The sequence below is a fragment of the Pagrus pagrus genome (genome assembly GCF_965226575.1).
Source record: "Pagrus pagrus genome assembly, chromosome: 16".
Taxonomy (NCBI): Eukaryota; Metazoa; Chordata; class Actinopteri; order Spariformes; family Sparidae; genus Pagrus; species Pagrus pagrus.
In genome coordinates this window covers 5,078,656-5,099,953 of record NC_140200.1, presented here as the reverse complement: position 1 = coordinate 5,099,953, position 21,298 = coordinate 5,078,656, and the positions used below count along the sequence as shown (strand labels likewise).

The window sequence follows — 21,298 nt, the reverse complement described above, 5'->3', positions numbered from 1 at the left end:
GTCGCACGAATACTGAGCGCTCAGTGTCGGCCGCATTCTGTGTGAACCGTGTCAGATGAAAGCGATCGAAACATAATAGAGATTTCTGAATAAGCAGCCCCAGAAATAGGCCGGCATAAATGTTATAAATACCTGGACCCATGAGACGATGAGAAGCTTAATCATCCTCTTCACTCTGCTGTCATATTTTTAAACAGCCAGTTGGACAGAGAACCCTTGATTGGGCAAATATGAGCTGTTGTCTGTTGGCAGCGAGTCACACTGTACAGAAGCACTTAGTCTTGCAGTAAGCATTTAATAGGATATGTTTTGTTATTCAAAAGTCATTGCATCATCTGCGACTACTATAAACTTCAGATCTACTCCATAATGAATTACTCTAATACAGCCTTAATTCCTTCAGTCCAATTACAACACAGGACCGTCAGAATGTGCTAAATAAATCTTGAATATTGAGATTAGCATAAATTTGGTGCCAGTTTACAGGCTGTTAGACATTACAGACTTTATAGATGTACAGTAATATGTAACATTTCCACATTCAAATGACTAAAAATAACCTTTGTTATATCTTCTGTTAAGCTGTCTATCCCAAATGTTTTCAAACAATGAATGTTCACAGCCAGAGTAATCATTAATTCTAGTCGAGTTGAGGGTGTGTTTCAGCTGCTCGTCTGTCGCTGTAACTTCCAGGGAAACAACAGATGATGAGTCAGAGAGAGAGAGGAAGGAAGTCGGTGAATGTGACAAAATGTAACACGATTATAACTTTAATATATTACCTCACCCATGAATATTTCTGCCTGAGTCATATCAGATTAGGACTGGGGGCATATCGCAACATTTTAAATGTCCTCTAAGATCCTTCACAAATGCTCAGACTGGGCGACAAAACGACATATTACAATATTATTGACCGCGATATTGCTATTGTGATAGTATTGTAGGGAATGGGATGACTATTGATACTTTCATAAAGCGTTAACACAATAAGATATTTGATAAATAGTCATCAGTAATGTGAATATAATGACAAAGTAAAAGGTAAAGGTAAAGACAAGTATTAGAACAAGTAGAACAGGAAGTTCAGAAAATCACGTCACTTTACTGTAATGCAGCCTTTAAAACCAGGAAAAGACAACACGACAGTATCATGACAACGATATAATATCGATGTCACAGATGTAATTTCATCGGCGATGGTGGTTGTTTAACAAGGAAGAGACCAACTCCCAGTCCATGACCTCATGTACAGCACGTCAGGCGTTCATGCAGGGGGACCAGACAGCTGTAGCTTCAACAACAGGTCTACTCTTCATGGCCAGATAATAACAGTGATAAGAGAGCAGTAAAATTATACCAGTGTCATCCTTTAAACGTCACTCTGAGCGATCAAAGTCAACATTTAGTTTAGAGGCGTTGGTTGTTACGCTGAAGGAGTAAGACCAGAGATTGCACAAAATGAGAGAAATGTCTTCACCATCACCAAATCAACGCCATCTTAACGCAGTCTCATGAGGGAAGTGGTTATTGCAGGGTTGTTGCATAGGATTGCATTACTGAGCTGAGCTGTTGCTTTTTATCCAACTAATGTTATTCCTGACTGTGGGCCAGAACGGTTATCCTTCAGTTGCTGCTGCTACATCATCAACATTATCTATAAGCCATGTGATTGATTAAGCTTATCACTGAAATCCAGGGTGCCTGAGCTGGCCAGTCCGAGCTGCTGCCATCCCTAAGTCGCCTCTGTTACCCTGGCAGACTCTGCAGAGGCACTGAGATTCACACTGAACAGCGTTGGCACCAGCGGAGCCTTCAATCAGCCAAAGGGCTCTACACGGACAAAAAGCCCCTCTTTCCGGATCTGTGGCTCCATGTTTTGTGAGCGGACTCCAGTCGTTCAGGAGAGGAAATGAACAGAACCATGTCCCTCCTCCTCCTCCTCGGTGTTATTTGTGTGTGTGTGTGTGTGTGTGTGCGTGCTTGCCTGCTTGAGGTTGTATTTGTCTGCCTGTGAACCAGCACAGTGCAGTGGAAAAGGAGTCCTAATCAGAATTCAAAGTGGAAAACAGGGCTAACTCAAGCGCAAACAAAGCCTCCTGAAGTCACCGAGGGACTCCTAATCCAAAAGAGTTTGGCAATGCTTTTCTTCTTTTACCGCTTTTCTCTTTACACCTTTTGACTCTCAGCTCGGATAAAGAGTGATTCACTCTTCGGGGCAAAGTTTTCTACATTACAGTTCTGCAGACAGGACGACGGTTTACATTTTAGGCCGGGTGCTCCGAGCCAGGCCTGTTCATGTCACCTAATAAAAACTGGAAGAGTTTAAGTTATCCTTGTTTTACATTTCGCTGTCGGGAAAACATTTGCCGTTCCCGAATAAAATGGCACGGAGCGGCGGGATTAACTGTCATAATATTTAAGTTCTGCAGTGACAACAGTGACAGCAAATTTTGTTCAGCTCCTGAAAACCAAAATATAACATCTATAAAGATTCAGTACAGCAGCATCTAAGGCCGATATCAATAACCCTGCCGTGACCTTTCACTAGAGCAATTCAGTGTTGATTGCACAGCCTAACCCTCTCCGGGCGGCTGCAGGTAATGGGAATGTCTGAACACCTTATCTGAGCAATTTCACCCTCAGTGGAAAGATTTCATGTGGAAAAATAGCAAAAAGCTGCTTTTTAGGCAGAATATTGATATAGAACCTGGATGTCAGTATTTGAGAGAGTAATATGGCGAACAGAGCATCTATTATTATTAATAATAATTAGCATTTTGCTGGTGAAATGATTGATATTTGCCTCGAAGACACATAATAGAAATTTCAAGTGGTGTGACAGGTTGGTTATAGTACAGATAATTAATCTGTCAAGATGACAAGTGGCGTGCTGCATGTGTCAGTCACTCGGTCCAATCTTTCAGAAAGTTTAGCAACGTTCAGATGCTAGCTAACTACTTTAAATGTAGGCAGGCTTCCTTAGCTGATCGTTAAAGCGATGCCAGGTAAAGCTGCCTTCAACTCAGCACAAACAAACAGGAACAATGGAGGATATATTTTCCTTTTAATAGCAGCCAAACAGAGGAACATCTGCGCTTTGTCCGTTGATGCTTTGTCAGCGTGGTTTTATGGGCGGCCATTTTTTTAATCTGGGTTGACTGAACAGAAAAGTGGATTCACTCCGACCAATCAGCGGCCTGCAGTGTTTTCACTTCACTGTTTAGTGTCACTGAGCTCACTTGGAATCTCGACCAAGGTTATAGTAGCAGGTACCAGGTACGATCAACAACCACCATGCAGTGGAAACATGGCGTGGTGACCTAAATTTAGTCTTTCATGTTGATGCAACATGACAGCTGCAAAGGCAGATCTGTAAAGCTACAAGACTTTTGACTACAGCACAGATCTTGACCAGATCATCTGTTAGCTGCAGCTCTGAAACTATATTTCTATGAAGAGAAAAAAATCCTGGAGATCGCTTGCTTTGACGACTGCCTGTGAAACTCAGGAAATCTGATACAGAATCTGATTTCCTGGATTCAATAGTGTGATGTCAGTTCTTGTAAACAGTATACGTGACAAAGGTAGTGTCCCACTGGGCAGCAGCTAAACCATGGTAAAATAGTCTAATAGATATTCAACAGTGTAAAGGTATAATGACGAAAACAGCCGACTGAAGGGCTCGACAATTTGGAAGAAGGAAGTGCAACAAGAGACAAACTGCACACATAATATATAACATCCACTGTTATAACACCATGCATTAAAATCAGAAAAAAAGTCGCAAGTGATGCCTTTTTATGGATTTTTAATAACGCATTTTGCACATCTATCATTATTGTGAAGCCACTCATGTTGGGTGGTTTGGAAACACAGCTGGCTATTTTGAACAATCGTGCGGCAATTTTACATCAGAAACGGTCTGATCTCTGAAAAACCAATCAAAATGAAACGTCGGATGAAATTATGTCACAAAAAGTGCTAACGTGGCGTGACAGTTACTCATTATGTAAATGAACTAATGCCATTCCACAGCTAACAAAGACGACATGAAATAAATAATTTTCCTCATCGTGATCATTCTCATCTTCTTCTTCTTGTTCTCTTCCCTCTGTCTGTTTCTCTCAGTGCTGGTCCAGATGAAATAGGGCGTCTGTGTGCCAGGCTATAACTTGGCAGAGGTCACAATTCACTTTCAGTAGATTGGCTGCAGATTTATGCCTCGTCTCTCACCACCACATAGCGCTGACGGAGGTGGAGGAGCAGCAGCCCTTGGTAATCACAGAAAATTGCTGCGTTGGGGGAAACAGAAGTGTGAACTCCGCTATGACGGAGAGAAGAGGGTGTGTGTTTGTGTTTGCGCATCAAAGTGTGTATTGGGGTTTAACGTGAACCCAAAACAGCCTTACTCATGTTTTGGATTAGGTCACTTCGAGCCTCATTCAGAAATGTCCCACACACACCAGCTGCCAACAGCGCGAGTCTGGTTTTGGCCCGGGGTGAACTGCCTTTCACCTCTGAACATCATTCACTGCCATATGCTGAGGGCTTGTCCAGTGAATGTCCTGAAATTGGCACGCTCCTGAAACATAAATCTCCGGAGAGAATGTATTTAACCTTTTGTTATAACCAGTCTGCTCAGGAGAACACACACACACGCACACGCACACACACACACACACACACACACACACACACACACACACGGAAACAATGATATCAGTTTCAAAGCGGCAACAGTCTCCAGAATATGAGCGGGGGCTGAGAGAGAATGTGACATTTCCAAGGTGTGTGCTGTCGCATGGCAACTAAACCAAAAAAGGCTGTTAATTTGACTGAGTCAGTCCACCTCTCAGTGTTCAGGAGCTCCTCCCACTGAAAGCAGCCTCAACCAACAGGAGTAAAAATTATTTTTAACCTGCTAAAGAAGCACCTGTTCCTGGTTGGACATTAGAGGAATGTTGCCGTTCGTCGGTGCCTACACATGTAACAGTGTGCGTGTGGAGTCAGGTGTGTTCGTGCATGCTAGTTACTTGGAGCATGACATGCACACTCAAATGAGCTGGGTCCTTCAATGGCACCGTTTGCTGTTATATGTAAAGTAGTCAAGAGTGGAAATGTTGAGTAATGTCACTACAATGTTGGACTGTTTCAAGTAACTCAGAGACACACTGGTGTCTATTTATTTCTATTTATTTACATTTCCTCGTTTCTAAGCTAAACCTTAGTGAGGAGAAGATCATACTCTCATTATAGATGCTAATCTTGAAAGATTAATTGATTCATCGTTTTGTCTACAAAAATTGTCAAAACAAATGTAGAAAAACGACTGAAACTGAATCAAAATTGTTGGAAATTATTTCTTTTTTTAACAGATGCTATGTAATTCCCCATTTTAAGGTGAAACATAGCGATGAGAGGATCTAAGATTTTATAGCAGATTAGGATGAAAACACACAATAAATTGATCGCGGACAATTTCCATTATCAGTATAATCGTGAATCCGGCTCATTAAGGTACAGTCCTATATTGACTTTGTGATTTATTTTGAATTGCCACGAGGGTAAACTTGTCACCTTGGCCTCCCCCAGAAAAGTTAAGTGAAATATGTGGCAATACTGTGGATTTCAAAGTAAAGAAGGACAGGGAAATGGGGTTCAAACCATTTATTTATCTTTTATATACGCAGGGGGTTAATCTGGGGGAAGCACTCGACGGTCATGGGTCGAACATGTTATTTCGATATAACGACCTGAATTTATTTTCTCTAGATCATCAATTTATTAATGTCGTTATCAAGTGTTGCCTTCCTGAGATAACGAGATTATTTTCTTGCAATCTCGAGAAAACCAACTTAGTTTATGTCACTATCATAAGAGTGGACCATTACATACACACTGCTCTGTTGGATGGGTTTGGGAGTTTCAAAGCAAACCAAATGAACTTTTAATTACTTTTTGCCATTAATAATGGGTACTCCTTGATCTGACATTTTCAGCTTGTATCAGTTGCTGCCCTTGTTAAGATGCCGTGTATAGATGCTGGCATGGCACTGCTGATCTAACAGACATTAGGCTTTGAGGGATAACAGAGAACAATCTGTTGTTTTCTTGTGATAATGGATTCATTTATATCGTTATCTCAAACAAAGCTTGTTTTCTCGCGATCTCAAGAAAATTATCTCGTTCTCTGAGGAAAACAACCCTAACCCATAAATAACTTGTGATCTCGAGAAAACAAATTAAATTTAACTTGTTGTCACGGGGAAATTAAGAGTCGACCCAGGGCTTTCGTAAGGGGGACAGTGTGATTTATGATCACATTATTCAAGATTGTTAAATTGTTTTTCTCTAAAAAGGATATTCACTAAAGAAAGATGTGTGTCCTATCTGTGATGCAATAAAAGACCAGAGTTTGGAGAGTTTTCGGCATATTATCGCTCTTTATCGGAATAACATTGTGAATCATCACAATTATTTAGGCCAGGATTAACGTGACAAGAAATGTTCATATCATCTCTTGCCTATTTGTTTTTTCAAAGCTCTGAACGAGGAACCTATCCAGGTATTCAAATTTCTTGTACCTGTGTGTGCTTTTCCTACAAAGGGAAAGTGCCTCACCTGTGTGCTTACCCAACAATAGAGAGGTGTTATTTAATAGCTAATGGAAATGTGAGACTAACTTTCGCCGATTCACAGCGATACTCTTGAGAGATGCAGTTAATTCCTCCAACATCATTTATAAGACAGTTGTTTATGTATTGTAGGATGGTAATATGTTAACATAAGGTGGCATTTATTTACAATGATTTCTGTTTTACTACTTACTATCACTGCTGTCGTCAGATCTATTTTCCCCTCCTGTGAAAGTGCGCATTGTGTCTAAATGTGAGTGTGTTTATGTGTGTATTCAAAACAACGGGTCTTTCGAGGTGAAGGAGAGCACTCGTAGAAACAGAAAAAAGCCGGCCAAATGGACTCTGAACCAAACACATACAAACACAGAAGATTTACGAGTGCAGGAGTTTACATATCAGCAGCCTGTTTAAAAATACAGCAATGTGCAGAAATGGAGACAGAGCTTGCATCACAGTTTGCACCTGTTTCTGTCCAAAGAGGAGAGATTGTGTAACGCCTTTCAACTACATCAAAACATACTAACCACCTTCAACAAGAGTGGTATTGTTCAAACTCCTGTTTTGGCAAGCATCCAGCTGTGGAAGGAGGAGGGAAGCGAAAAAAATCAAATTAAGTTTATCTCTGGATCCTTGGCGTCTTAGCTCGTCTCATGAACCGCGCCGGTTTGTTAAGTCCCCTCGATGACCTTGACAGGCTCGATCAAGAATCAATGAAGGTATCTTATTAAAGTTCTTCTACAGAATACTATCTCACTGAAGTTGAGGCCACATTTTCAGGAAAACTAACTGTGACTAAAAAGAAAAGGCTTCAAGATTTAACGAGGGGAATCCTTAAGTCTTGAGTCATCAACTAAAAGGCCGTCTATAAAGAGGAGGCGAAGAACATCAGGCCTAAACAGAGCTGACATTGACTTTTTGCTGCTGTCAAAACTCAACTCTGGCTTTATGAGCTTAAAACATGGCCAGAATCCACCGCTGGATCAGACTCTGACAGACGAACTCATGACTCGATCGAAAAGCCAAACCTCAGGATTAACAGAAATGTCCTCCTATCGCTCTTCGTCTCAGTCACACACGCCAATATACTCTATGCAAAGTCAAGTAAGCATAAAGTCAAGCCTCAAGTCTTCAGGTTTGCTCTTCATTTTAAAGGAGACATGCTCATTTTTAGGTTCATTATTTTATTGCAGCACTGCACTCCCCCTCCTCCTGTCCTCTTTAAGGCCCCTGCTTCCGAATACCCAGTCTGCTCTGATTGGTCAGCTCACACATGCCTGAGCCAGCACCGCTAACAACAACAAAGCAGCTTTACTAAATCTACTCTAATGTGCCAAACCAGCCGCTTGGCATTAATTATGCGACTGTGTGACATGGTGACGCAGTGTGATGTCACAAAGTTGCAGAATTAAAGGCAGGACTACTGACGAGGCGTTTCAGGAGCAGTGTTTTCTGTGGGAGAGAGGAGCTTCAGTTGCTGCGGACTTTGACCTTTTTAACTTACAAGAGCTTTTACTTGCACAAGAACCTATAAAAGACACCGAAGGAAAGGAAAAAAACAAAAAAAGCATAATGCACAATTCATTGGTGTTAAAGTGAAGGCAGAGCTGCAAGTCCTTTGTTGATTTTTAGTGTAAAGAAATTAGATACATGACGCTCCAGAAAAGTCATGTGACTTCAGCCTTCACCTCTGACACACGTTGAATAGCCTCAAAATGGTATTTTACAGAGCCAGTAAGTCATTTTAAGAAAAATGTAGGCTATTTATTGACTAGACTTAGAGGAAAAACTCCTCAAAGATAAAATTAGGCTTCTGTGCCGTTAAAGTGATCCAAGGCCAACAGTAGACGGTAAACTCTGTATTTATCAGTGACGATGTGTGTTTGAAAGTGAGCGCAGTGGGCACACTCAGTACAGTTCTGCTGTGCTCCTGAAGAATCTGAGGAATGCTTTTACTCTGCAGGCCATCAGGCCGAGTCTCTAACAAACACACATAACAACTGGACGCAGCATCATGGCATGTTTAAATTGGTCTGGTGAACAGATGTGCACATGACACAAGACATTTTTATTAACACATGCAAACACACATCTGTGTTGACAGTGGCACTGAGGAATATAGCGGGTGCCTGTCTTTTATGCCCTAATAGAGTTTCGTCCGGGGCTGCGCTGCGGTATCAGTCTGAGTTATTATGTGTGCGGCGGGACTGCTCTCAATGCTGAGAGACAGAGCAGACACCCACACACGTAAACACACACACACGCACAAGGGTCTCATCATTCAAAATCCTCGCCTCATGACAAAGGCAGGAAATAATGACGAATTGATGCCAAAGAGCCTCTCTCAATTCTCTTACTGGTGAATCACACTCAGTGCTTGTTATCGCTGACCACAGACATACACCTTTCCACGCACATGAGCCAGACAGACATTAGAGGTGGTTCTCTATTTTTTTCTGTCCGTCTGTCTCTTATCTCATTGATTGTTCAGTAGAGCTCTACATCTCCTCTTTCTCCACATAGAGTGTATTAATTTGCAGCAGGTTGCCAACATAATCTCTGTCTCCCTTGCCGAACAGGAGTAGTGGTACACTACTAAATGACCCTGTATGTGTACGTGTGTGTATCGAGGTGTGTGCATCGAGGTGCGTGCACAGAGGTAAAGTCTCGGTCAGCACTCCTGTCTGTGCTCTGCTATGGCTGCAGTGAAATACCCTCATCTAGGCAAACATAAAATCAATGGCAGCTATTAATTAGTCTACCTCTGACTGCCTTTGCTGATACAGTTATACACAGGAATAGAACAGGAACACATTACGCCTGTCGAGCTGTTCGGAGTTGGATTGGATTTTAAAGGATAGAGGAGCTAGACAGGCTGACTTGCACTGAAGCTGTGGGTACAAAAAAAAAAAAAGAAAAAGCAAACAACAACTTCACCAAACAGGACCAGGCTCTGTAAATAATGTACATACTTTCAAGGTTGGCTTGAGACGAAGTCACATGCTTGACAAGGTTATGAGTCTGATAGCATCTAGTATCTTAATTTCACAACCTTGTTTCCGGGTTGTTATGAAAGTCTTTGCCATAACTGGGAAGGAGAACAGCAGCACAATGCACTATGGAATATTCTCACAGGTGTCAGGTTAAGCACTGCAGGTGCAGCAGTTCAGATTTCTGTCTCTTCTCCAGCACTGCTCTTTCACCGGCTTAATTCAGAATCTGGCTCCCTGGTGTGCGACTGAGATCACGACAGAAAGATGCGTCAGTGGCAACGGCTACGAATGACATGTAGACAATCTCGTATAAATTACGGACATTGTACATACTGTTTTTTAATTGTTATTATAATTGAATTGAAGTACTTGCTATATATTTGTTTATATATTTTCTCATGTTGAAATTTGACGTTTCCTTTTGTTGCAACTTTACTTTTCTTTAGGTTTAGTTTTCTATTTTATATTGTGCTCATGATCTGGTTAGGTTTAGAGCCACCTGGTTAGGGTTAGCTAAAGATCATGTTTTGGCTTAAAATACCTGCTGTGGCTACCACAAACAGGCTGGAGATGTCCCGAGGTCTTGTTAAAAACACCCAGTTTTGTCGCAGGCCTCCTTAAAAGTATCCAGTGGTGTCAGGTTTACAAATGTTGTTGCAGTCTCAACTGTCACTCAACTGGCAGCTTTCTCGCTTGTAACTCGACCGCCACCCCCCTCCACCTTCTGATATGAAAGGCATGTTATAAACATGCAATGTAAACGTGATATGACAGCAAAACAAAGACGGGACATTTAAGGACATTTCCAACTCCCCACAGAGCCTCTGGTCCTTCATTAAAAATCACTGGTGTACTATGATGATTGTGACAAGTGGAACGGCTAACATGGTCACCACAGCATTATAATAGTGAAACTTGCGATGGTAATGAGTCCTGGCTCATAGAATTACAGTAGTACATGACTGAGTTGGATGGCTTCAAGCAACTGTCTGTGAAATGTGTGGACAAATGATACCTGTGCAGTGGTAATATATCAGTTTTTGATATGCCTGAAGCACTGTACCATTCCATAGTGACACAATACAAATATTACAGAAATCAATTCTCTAACAGACGGCCCGCATTGTGATGCAAGATTAAATTGTATGAAGCCTGTAAACACAAAGGCCCGCTCTAATTTTTATCAATTGCGTCTACAGATGCACACTCGGCTGATACTCGGGTTCACGCCAAACAAAACGAGAAAAACAGGCATTTTTCATTTTCACTATGGACAACAATGAAACAGAAAGTACTTGTACTGGTGCTGTTGATGGACGCCAATGTCTAGGTTTTCACTTCCTTCCCGATTCACTAAGAGCATTCAGACTGACGATGGCACTGCGGAAAAGTTAAAGCTTCCTTGTTCATTTCATTGAGACTACTGCATTAGCACCTCAGTGGCTCCAGGCACAGACAGGTCTGGGGGAAACATGCAGATACTTTACTTTTACAGATACTGGACAATCAAATACTGTATGTCTAAGCACACTGTCCAGGTGGAACAGCTTGTATCATCTTCCGCATATTATTGTGCTAATTTGATGTTCACGATTCAAAACTGGGAAGGATTACTGCTAATGTGATGGGCTCAAAGGAGTATAAACCGCTGCGTGTTGTCATGCTGCTTAATAAGCTTTAAATTTAGGCTACCTGGTTTGTGTTTAATTTTTTATCCTAAGAATTAAAAGGTTAGGACTGCAATAAGAGTTTCAGGTGAGCTTTTCAAGTACAGGCTTTCGGGGCGTCCTGCCACTAAAACAGTCGGTACGCAGTAACTCACCTTGTTCTGGTCGGTCCAATACAGGAAGTAACCTTTGGGGTCGACTGTTAGAGTCACCGGGGTCACAGTGGTAGAATCCTGGAGGGGAACAGCGAAAAAAGACATCTGGAGTCAATGTGTGTGTCTGCTTACGTCTGCGTATCCCCGTCTGAGCCTGTGTATTTACATGAGTGCGTGCTTCTGTGAGTACAGCACAATTTGCTCTGGGAAAACCAATTAATTCATTTCTCAGGATCAAAGCCCAGTTTTTGTAATACTGCATGCACGCCGGAATCCGAAATGACATTAAAAGTGCTGTTTGTGTTGTGAGCATGCACACAATCCTTTCCTTCTAGGGTACTTTCCCCACCATGAACTGGCATCACCACAAATGACCAAGCAGCTTGTGTGTGTATTTGAGACGACTGCAGGTTGATTCACAGCTGATGTTTTCATTTTCCCCCTCTTGTAACAGACAAATGCTTTCCCACAGTTCCCGCATACAGACGGCTCCGAGCCTCACACACACACACACATGCGCGCACACATAGTTTGACCCTGAGGCATACATGGCAACGGCAGATATTATTGGATGCTTCTATAAAAAGAAAGAGCCTTTGCTTTGTGTCCACAGTGGCCGTGGTTGAGCCGAACAGTAGCATATTGTCCTCCTCAATCAGCCATGGCTGCGAGATCAGAGAGATGGAAACCGCGTTTGCAGCGCAGAGCAAGAAAATCTTCAAAGTGTCTTCGTGAGGCTTCTAATGATGTCCCTATCACTGCAATGGGAGACTGAGCTAATGGTCTGCATCTGCTCCACGCCTGCCATATTTGAGCGCGACCCCGTGTGACTTCCAGTATAGGGTGTCATGAAAGGGTAGCGGAGGAGTCTGAGGGGAGACGTAGGTAAGCTTGTACTCTGAAATCATTTCATACTGTCTTAAAAAAGACAATCACAGTTTATGGAACCTGGCCCACCTGCTCCATTAGAGACCAATACTGAGATCCTGGCCTTCATGAACCCCAAGGAGAAATTGAAAAGACAGACAGAAAGAGAAGGAAAAAAGGGAGGTGAGCGGGAAGCAAGCGGCCGATTCGTTCGATGTCGCATCAGAAGCATTCGCAATAGTAACCTTTGCTATGGCAACCCACCATTCCCATGAAATCTATTAGGGACACTAGAGGAATCGTTTGGGTTTTGTACACATGATTGCACAATCTGTGCAGGCTTGATTGAATGACAAAAGACGCAGCTCATACCAATGAACACATGCAGCATACACACAAACACACACACACGCACGCTCGCACAGGAGTTACAGCCTGCGGGCAAGATAAAAGCCTCATCCTAAGATATATCATCGCATACCAACTGCAGCCCCATATCTCTGATCTCCACTCAAGTTACAATCCGCAATCCAATTCCTCCAGTTTAGTTGTTTTAATATCAATATTAATATCTCTTTCTCGTCCCCCACAAAGACATCAGCAAGCCCTCGAAAACTTGACACTCGAAAAAGATGGTGATCTGTATTAATCATGTTACAGTAAGTTGATTGTGTCGCCAGTAAACTGAATCAGAAAGAAAGAAAGAAAGAAAAGAAGGTGGCTTGGGAGCAGTTGGAATCTGCCTAATGATGTGAGAGCAGTCATTTTCAGCGGCATCTTTCCTAATGTCCGCACTCTCCACGGCCACCACTACAAACACATTAAGCCATTATGGACTCTTAGCGAAGATTTTCTCCTGGGTCTGGCACATTTTCGAAAAACATAAGTACTTACAGTGTAACATCGTGGATTAGAGCTCAGTGGTTCTCTGAGCGCTACTGCTTGTGCTTTTTATTGTCATTTGACTATTTGCGGGGAAGACATTAGGCGCCACGACCTGCTTTTTGCTGAATTAAGGCGAGATTAGTGACTGACTCGCGATAGTGCAAACACCCTGAGGGAACAGATCTCAGGCAGGAGAAGTTGCCATTTTCTTTTGTGAAGAGTTTGTACCATGAGCTATTACCGGAGGGGGTGTGTTAGAGAGGAGCTCAGCATATTACTGCTCTGTATGATAATGACATATTCGACTACTTTTAAGGGATTCTAGCCTCCCCGTGGAGCCTGATAATATCTTATTCAGCATACATCGCACCGAAAGGGCCCGATACAAGCGTAAGCTTATAAAAAATCTCCATTTACAAGGATACGGCATCATATTTCACATATTTCATATCTTGCCAGTCGCTGTCAGTGATCTTTAAGACAGAGGGTCACTTTCCTAGAGGCTTTGGATGCTTGCCTATCCTCCACTCTCTATTAACAGAAAGCGGCATTACGACACCTCCTCGGTGCTGAATGTGCCATTTGAACTGACTGATGAAGAACGACACAACCCATGCGATGTTTTAAACCACAACGAGGCATTTTGTGAGCCAGCGCAGCAGTCCAAAAGCACAAGGTGTGTATGTGCTCGTCTGTGCACAGGCGGTCTGGGACTTTGGAGGATTCTTACAAACATTTCGAGAGGTTTTCGGACTGCTATTCTTTTCTTTTTTTAACCGTCAACCACCAAGCGCTGTGTGCCGAAGTGTTCGGCACTTCTTTTCACCACTTCAGACAGTCTGCTCCAGAAACCTTGTGGCTCTTGTTCATACAGCATCATAACACAGTAAACAAAACTTTACACCTTTTTTCGCCTGCACTGAATGTTCGGCAGTGAGACCAATTCTCGCTCATGTCTGCTCATATACATTCAAATTGGTGTTGAGAGTGGAGCCCGACATCCATGATAAGAAGGAAATTATTTTACACAATCCCTTGACTATCTCTCTGTGCTCCTCTGTGATTCTGTCCACGAATGATACAGAGAGGAAAGAGGAAGGAAGGAGTGCACGGGAAACGAACAAGAGAAAGTATCTTTGCACACGTCAGTGTGTCCAGGGTGTGTGTTTTCACAGGAAAGGCCTGGTGGGCATTCGGTTTCTGGAAATAGGCCCACATGTACAAACTACAGTACACAAACACGGCTGTTAGGGGAAACAGACCTCGCACTGCCCCCTCTCACAACATACCAGCCCGAGAGCTGGAGGGGTGAGCGCTCATTAGCAATAACTAGCTAAGGAAACTCAAAGCTCTCTTATTTAAGCGTGAGATCGATGATTGACAGAGTGGTGGGTCCGCAAGGGTGCATAATTTCCTCTGTGCCATCTGTAGTGACCACATTCACACTCTCATAACCATCAGCCGCCGATGCCATCTGTGCTGTGCTTGAATCACCTGAGCACAGTGAACACGATGAATTCACAGTGTATCTGTGACGTGCATTTTTTTTTTAAATGTCACTCATATAATACTGTCATAAGAGTTCGGCTTAGAGCCTCTGCTAATATAAGATTTACAAAAAATTTTTAAAGGGGCACTATGTCGTTTTGGAGAACTATAGTCAAACTCATTTTAATATTTACAATGTTAATGAGGTACTAATACAAACTAGGACATATTTATCTACTCCATAACCAAATAAACAAGTTGTTCTCAGAGGAAAATAAGGCTAGAAGCTAGAAAGGTGACAGGGTCCGCCAGATATAAAGTGAAACAGTATGAAATTGTGTTTTCCTTTGAGATCAGCTTGATTATTCAGTCATGAAAACAAAGAGAGTTGGTTGATTTAGTTTGTTTCTTTCTCTCCTGATTAAAATGTACCCCCCAAAACTACATAGTGCTCCTTTAATCAGACTCCAATTCTTCCTCCATCAACACCTTCGCACAAGACAAGTCGTCGTGACATTTTCACCGAGGGGAAAAAAGAGCCACCCAATTCCCTGGATGAAAGTAATCATGACTGTGCTCATATTCAAATGCGCACAACAATAAAACGTTTGGAGAAAACCAGAGGCACGCATGCAGTTATTCAAATGAAGCGGGCTGCGGAGAGAGGTGTGAAACCAATAGCAGAGAAAGTCCCTTTTCAGAATACAGAGAGCTGTTATGGTGACGGCACAGGAGATGAAAATAACCCATTAAGTTAAATAAGGTCACTCAGTTGAAAGTCAATTTCAAATGCAACAGCTTTATGTCTCTCTCTCTCTCGACACACAGGCATGTGTTGATTTGTTGTTTGTGGGGAAGGTGCAGTGCGCCATAGCAGCCTGTTTAAAAAGGCTACTACTGTTATGTTTTCACAGCAGCGTGCAATCAATTTTAATCAAGGTCAATTCACTAAAGCCAGACTGTTAGTGGCACACGGATGATAACAAAACAGCAAAAAAAAAAAAAAAAAAAAAAAGGCACAATCGATATTCAACTGTAGCCTGCTGGTGACCCTGGATACACCAATTAATTGCAGTTAATTGATAAAAGAGAAGAAACGTTTGCAGTTAAGGGGGAGGGGCGAGCTTAATTCAAATGTTTACTTTGATTTAATGAGCAGTGATCTCACACAGGAGCTGCCAGCCGCGCGCGCACGGACACACACTAAATTGGGGAATGTAAACAAAGCACATGTCGATACACACACACACATACACATGTACACACGCACACACACACATATATATATATATAGCTGCTGCATTTCTTCATAGCATTAACCAGACATATGCAGCCAGCTGCGGTCTCCTCCACTGACAATTAAACCCAGTGGCTACTGTTGCATTAGTAGTCTATAGATTGTGTAATACCATCCCACTGGTACATGCATGCAAACAAAGCGTGCAGAAATCATCCGCCAGTGAAATACAAAGAAGATTCACAGCCGGTCTCTCAAGTCGTTACTTACATCATCCCATTTCATAAATTTGTTGCCCTTTCTCAGGCTCTCGGGAACGGACACCGGCTTGAGCTGCAGCGCATGAACTCCAGGCTGTGCCCCTGCCATTGACTCATGTACTCTTCTCGACGCACGGCAGCGGCAGAAATGAGTCACTTCACTCTCTTATTTCTCGTCCGCTCCTTTCTGTAATCTGCTTAAAAGCAGGCTGACGGAAGCGCCACTACTGCTGCCAGTATGTCATGCCCGCATTGACGGCGGCGGTGGCGCGTCTCGGCTTTGGAGAGGCTGTGGAGGCGGACGCAGGCGCAGCGGACCGGGGCCACTAACAACTGGCTGACTGACTGACCGAGAGACATGCAGCTAAAAGCGAAGACTGGGGGAGAGAGAGAGGCAGGGAGAGAGAGAGAGAGGAGGGGGGGTGTTTGAATGAGTTGCAGTCTGGTTTCATATTGGACGAGTCAATGCAGGGACAGGATCGATACAGTGATCTAGCGCCGCCGTGCGTCCGAGCCATTATGGAGGCGTTAAGGGAGCGAAGAACTTTTGAGTGATCATACATTCAGAGCAGGTGCATGCGCGCCACAGTGACGTTTCCTTATTGCTGGTTTGGGAAATTATTATTTATGCATCCTGCAAAAAGGTAATGTTTTTCTCCACGGGTGATGAACTGTATAATTTTGTGTTTGGGTGTTGTTATTGAAACATCTAAATGCTACCTTCAAGTCTAAATTGCGACATACACATATCTCGTCATGGTTTTCCTTTGTGTGCAGAATACCACAAGAGCCCTGTGTTGAGATTGTAGTTGTGAGTCTGATATTTTTAATACTTGAATCTTTAGAATTGACAGCTTTTAGTCAAAAACAAATGATTAAAATGAAATATAGGAATTTCACTCAGCCGGCTCACATGCAATGGATTATTGTGTGAATGCAGAGCAAGTACAAAATTTGATATTTTGCTCCTCAGCTATCACCTCATCACTCCCCTCAGGGAGGCACCTAGCTTCGTGCAGGAGGGAGTGGGGAGTGACGCTAAAAAATGTATCCACAGCCATTTCTTTCACAATGTAAAAAAGTAGAAAGTCTTTTTGAGGCCCCAGTGCATCAAGTGATGTTGTAATAACAAGGTTTGGCCACCGCTTCAAAGCCCTGGCGCTCTTCTGGGGGCTTGGGAGTGACAGCAGCCGTAAGTGATGGCATGTGTGGCAGGAGGCATGCAGCCCAGAATGATGAGCGATAATCCAAAGGGTTAGATATAGCAGTACAGCAGCAGACTCGATTTGATTAAAATACATAAAGGGATTTAAAGGGTAACTCCACCAATTTTACACAGGTGTGTTTACAGGTTTTGGGGAGTACTACTGCATATGTGAAAAAAGTAATATAAAGGCTTTTGTGGCTCCAGAGGAAGCTGCATGTAATCTGATAAATTGCCTCCAGTGATGTCACTCAGTGGCTAACTTGCATTGCAGGCACTAGGTTTTCAACAGCAGTCCGCTGGTCTAGCATTGCAAGCTGATAACACTGTTGGACTCAAGATAGACAGTTCAAGAACAAATGATCAAAATCAATACAGCAGAACCGGAGATATCACCTTTTATATTCTGCATATTCATCTTCCTTGCATGCCTGCATACCTCCTGCCACACGACTTATCTGAAAACTATGCTATCATTGGCGACTGCTGTCACTCTCCACTCCCTGCTGTTCTAAGCTAGGTGCATTGTTGTGGGGAGTGACAAAGTTGGTGGAGATACCCTTTCATATTTTGCCCACCAGAACTGTATTCTTCAATTGGTGTTTCCAGGAGGCTTTGAAATGTTCTGGTAATCATGAAGGGAGTATATGTGAAAGAGTAAGAATAAGTGAAGGGTGAAAAAAAAGATATTTTGAATGTGGCTACATTTGCAAACACAACCTTGTTATCTATTCAGTCCTGGCTGCGATCTTGGCACCGTGTTGAGGTAAACTATCCGTCCTCATCAGAAGGCAAATCAGTTCTATTATATTCATGATTGTATGGAGGGTAACAGGTGCAACTTTAATTTAAGAAATCAGTCGACACCCATCAGCCAGAATGGACAATGATTTTCATTTCAGTGCCCACATGCGGCTTTGGGCCTTTTTACTTCTTCATGACTAAACTTCGTCAAAGTTCTGTGAGTCAAGAGTGTGTCATCGCCTTTAGGACTTTTTTGGATTTCAACTTTCTTATTAAATAAAACATAGAGTCCCTCCGGGCTTTGTACAACCCACACTGTTTATTTTCTGCCACTGCCAAAAAAGGGACTCCAGCCTGTTCAAGTCCTCTAAGCAGTTTTCCCTCTGTGGCTCTTTGTGGTCAGTCACTGGCCCGGCGCTGACCGTCAGACATGTCAAACTAGTCAAAGCTGTCAAAGTGTGACTGGCACTTTTCATGTCAGTTGTAATTGTAGTTTGTTTGAGTTTGCCTCTTGTCATTAATGATTGATTAACAGTGACAGTTTGGGGACCAGGCCCTGAATAGAGTCATAGTTGGGTGACAGCTCCCGAGAGTGAGAGAGGGATACAAGAGAGTGAGAGAAAAAGAGAGAGAGAGAGAGAGTGAGAGAGGAAATATACAAAGGCGAGAGAGAAAATTAAAAAAATCACTCTTCACATTAAAAGAAAATATTTTCTGACGAGTCAAATTTCCAAAGTCGAAGCACTTATTCAAGCAAGAACCACAAAAGCACAAAAAAATCTCATGCTAATGTGGAGACACAAATGTTTTTACACTGCAAATGACTCATTGTTATCCCTCAAGCCTCAGACTTTGGTATCTGTCATCCGTCTTTCTATCAGCCTTGAGGTTCCAACTAACTCCAAAATCAGACACAGCTATCTCGCATGAAAGACAAAGGCCCACAGTAAGAAGATATAATTGGATTGTCAGTATATGAAAGCGCTTTCCTAACACCTTCATCCAGACACACACTGGGCTTTCCAAATGAATTCATCCAACTGCGAGTGGAGTGTTTCTTTTTCCCCTTTTTCGTTGAAATGAATAAAATGTGGAAGCTGCCACAGAAAATGCAATCAGTGATGCGTCAGGACGATTTGAGGCGGAAATTAGAGTTAAGAAGGCATTTATTCAATAAGCAGAATGCGCCTCTGTTAGGAGACCAAAAGCAACACGCACGTCATAATTTATGGTTTACCATGTTCTTGGACGGCAGTAGTCGAGGCCGGGGAGGGGGAACACTCTGTTGGAGCTGCTATTTGTCGCCTGGAAGAGGACAAGTAGAGAAAGCTAGAGATTTATTTCATTTCCTACAGAAAAGCGCCCTATTATGTAATACAACTTAAATAAGTAAGCATGTTAAATTATATTGTTTTTCAACAGAGTAGAGTTTTATTTATTTATTTTGATATATAAACCAAAGTCCTACACTAAAGCTAGCCCGTCTCATAGCTAGAAATAGCACGTCATTCCAAGTTGTCTCGGTGCTTTCAGGCCAAATCATCACAATGCTCATTATGCAAAGCAAGAACCAATGCAACAGTTGGGTAACTGATGCTTGTCCCGCAGGGGTCACAGTTTATTTGCGTCAGCACTGTAACTATGCCGATGACTCTGATTAGGTTATGTAGCCTGTGTCAGTGACAAAGTGTGAGCTATACTGAGCTTGTCCGGTTTGTTATTTGGTTTTGAATTGGAACTGAAAAATGTGCTTTTTGTAATATGCTATTTATTTACACTCGTTTTTCTAGTAAGACTGCATTTGGTCTCCACAGACTTATCAATCTTTCTTACCCACAGACTATTGACTATTTGTTTATTTGTTATTTGTTCATTTATTCACTTTCATGGGCTCCTCTTTTGTCATGCACTGACACTGATAGAGCCCTGGTATTAGGGAACATCTATCAAGATAAATCAGACTTTTAACTGCAAAAAACGAGCGTGGCAAGCCTTTACTTATGTATATGTTATTATTAGTTGAAAAATATGTGACAATTGACTTACCCAGTGATGGGGCAACTTGTCTCAAATGCACATTCTGTAGTCAACCATTTATAAATCTATATTACAGTGAGAAAGACATATTTATTGATTGTACATTTGTGCACAAGAATCTATTATTCGATTTGACATGGAAAATGAGTGACAAGATGCCCCTGTCTCCCTTAGACATGGAACATTTTTAAACCCAAATTAGCGGGTATATACAGATTTTTTAACCGTGTGTAAACCCATTAGAAAAGGAAACTGACTCCTTTCAGACAAGTGTGCCTTTCTGTTTTTTTTTTTCCTGGTGTGGCTCGTTTAACATCATGAACGCGCGGGAACACAGGGAACATTGGAAAGCAGCATGGAGGCTTTGGTTGGTTAACTTTTTAAAATCTTTTTCTTCTCTCTGTGTTTCCATCTCAGTGCCAACCAAATGACGCACATTGTCCCCATTGACTGTTAAAACAATAAATACATTTCCTGGCTATTTACCCACCACTGTCTGGTGCGTCAATAGCCAGCATCGCGCTGGAAAAGGGGCAAAAATTAGCGCGTCGACCGATGACTGCTGATTGCACCCTTTTTTGTGCAGTGTGAAATGGGTTAATGTAAAACTGCTATGTTAAAGGTATTAAAACTAGAATTTGATGTTGGGTATCCCTATAAGACAGGACCTGAAGATTGATAGGTCCTCACCATTTCAGCTGTTATTGAGCACTATATAACAGGGACTCTCCAGCCCTCATCTATCTGATTGTAGAGGTTTTCCCTTAGAGATGATCACAGACAGATGTGACTGCCTGCCGGACTGGTGCTGCATTGTCACAGCTGAGATGACTTTCATGAATACTTAATATTCATGAAACAGTAATTTAGCGAAATTTGCACAACTTCCAGATGATGGCAAATGATGATGGATTTCTGAATTTATTTCTACATGAGAGAAGATAGCCAAGCGAAAAGCGTGATCCTCATGTTCAAAATTGATAACATCCACTTTTGTGGAAGGAAGCATCATCGGTCGGCTGACTACTTGCTGATGAGCTTTTTTATATTCAAGACAAGACCCGAAGGCTCTGTAGCATTCAAGATTAGCTTGAGGTCAACGGCGCTGTCGTCCGCACGCCGA

General features: G+C 42.3%; 1 protein-coding gene across 11 annotated transcripts in view; it reads right to left on the bottom strand.

Annotated features, from left to right (window-relative positions):
* Positions 1-21,298, bottom strand: part of plcb1l (phospholipase C beta 1-like) — a 173,641-nt gene that overhangs the window by 98,807 nt on the left and 53,536 nt on the right. For 8 of the 11 annotated variants that reach the window (XM_084378455.1, XM_084378458.1, XM_084378452.1 and 5 more), the window contains one exon: positions 11,454-11,531. In XM_084378455.1, the coding sequence (XP_084234581.1) occupies positions 11,454-11,531 (78 nt within the window). Of the gene's footprint in view, positions 1-11,453; positions 11,532-16,200; positions 16,527-21,298 lie in introns of those variants that run through there. The other 3 variants (XR_014624543.1, XM_084378450.1, XM_084378451.1) reach the window with 1 other exon arrangement.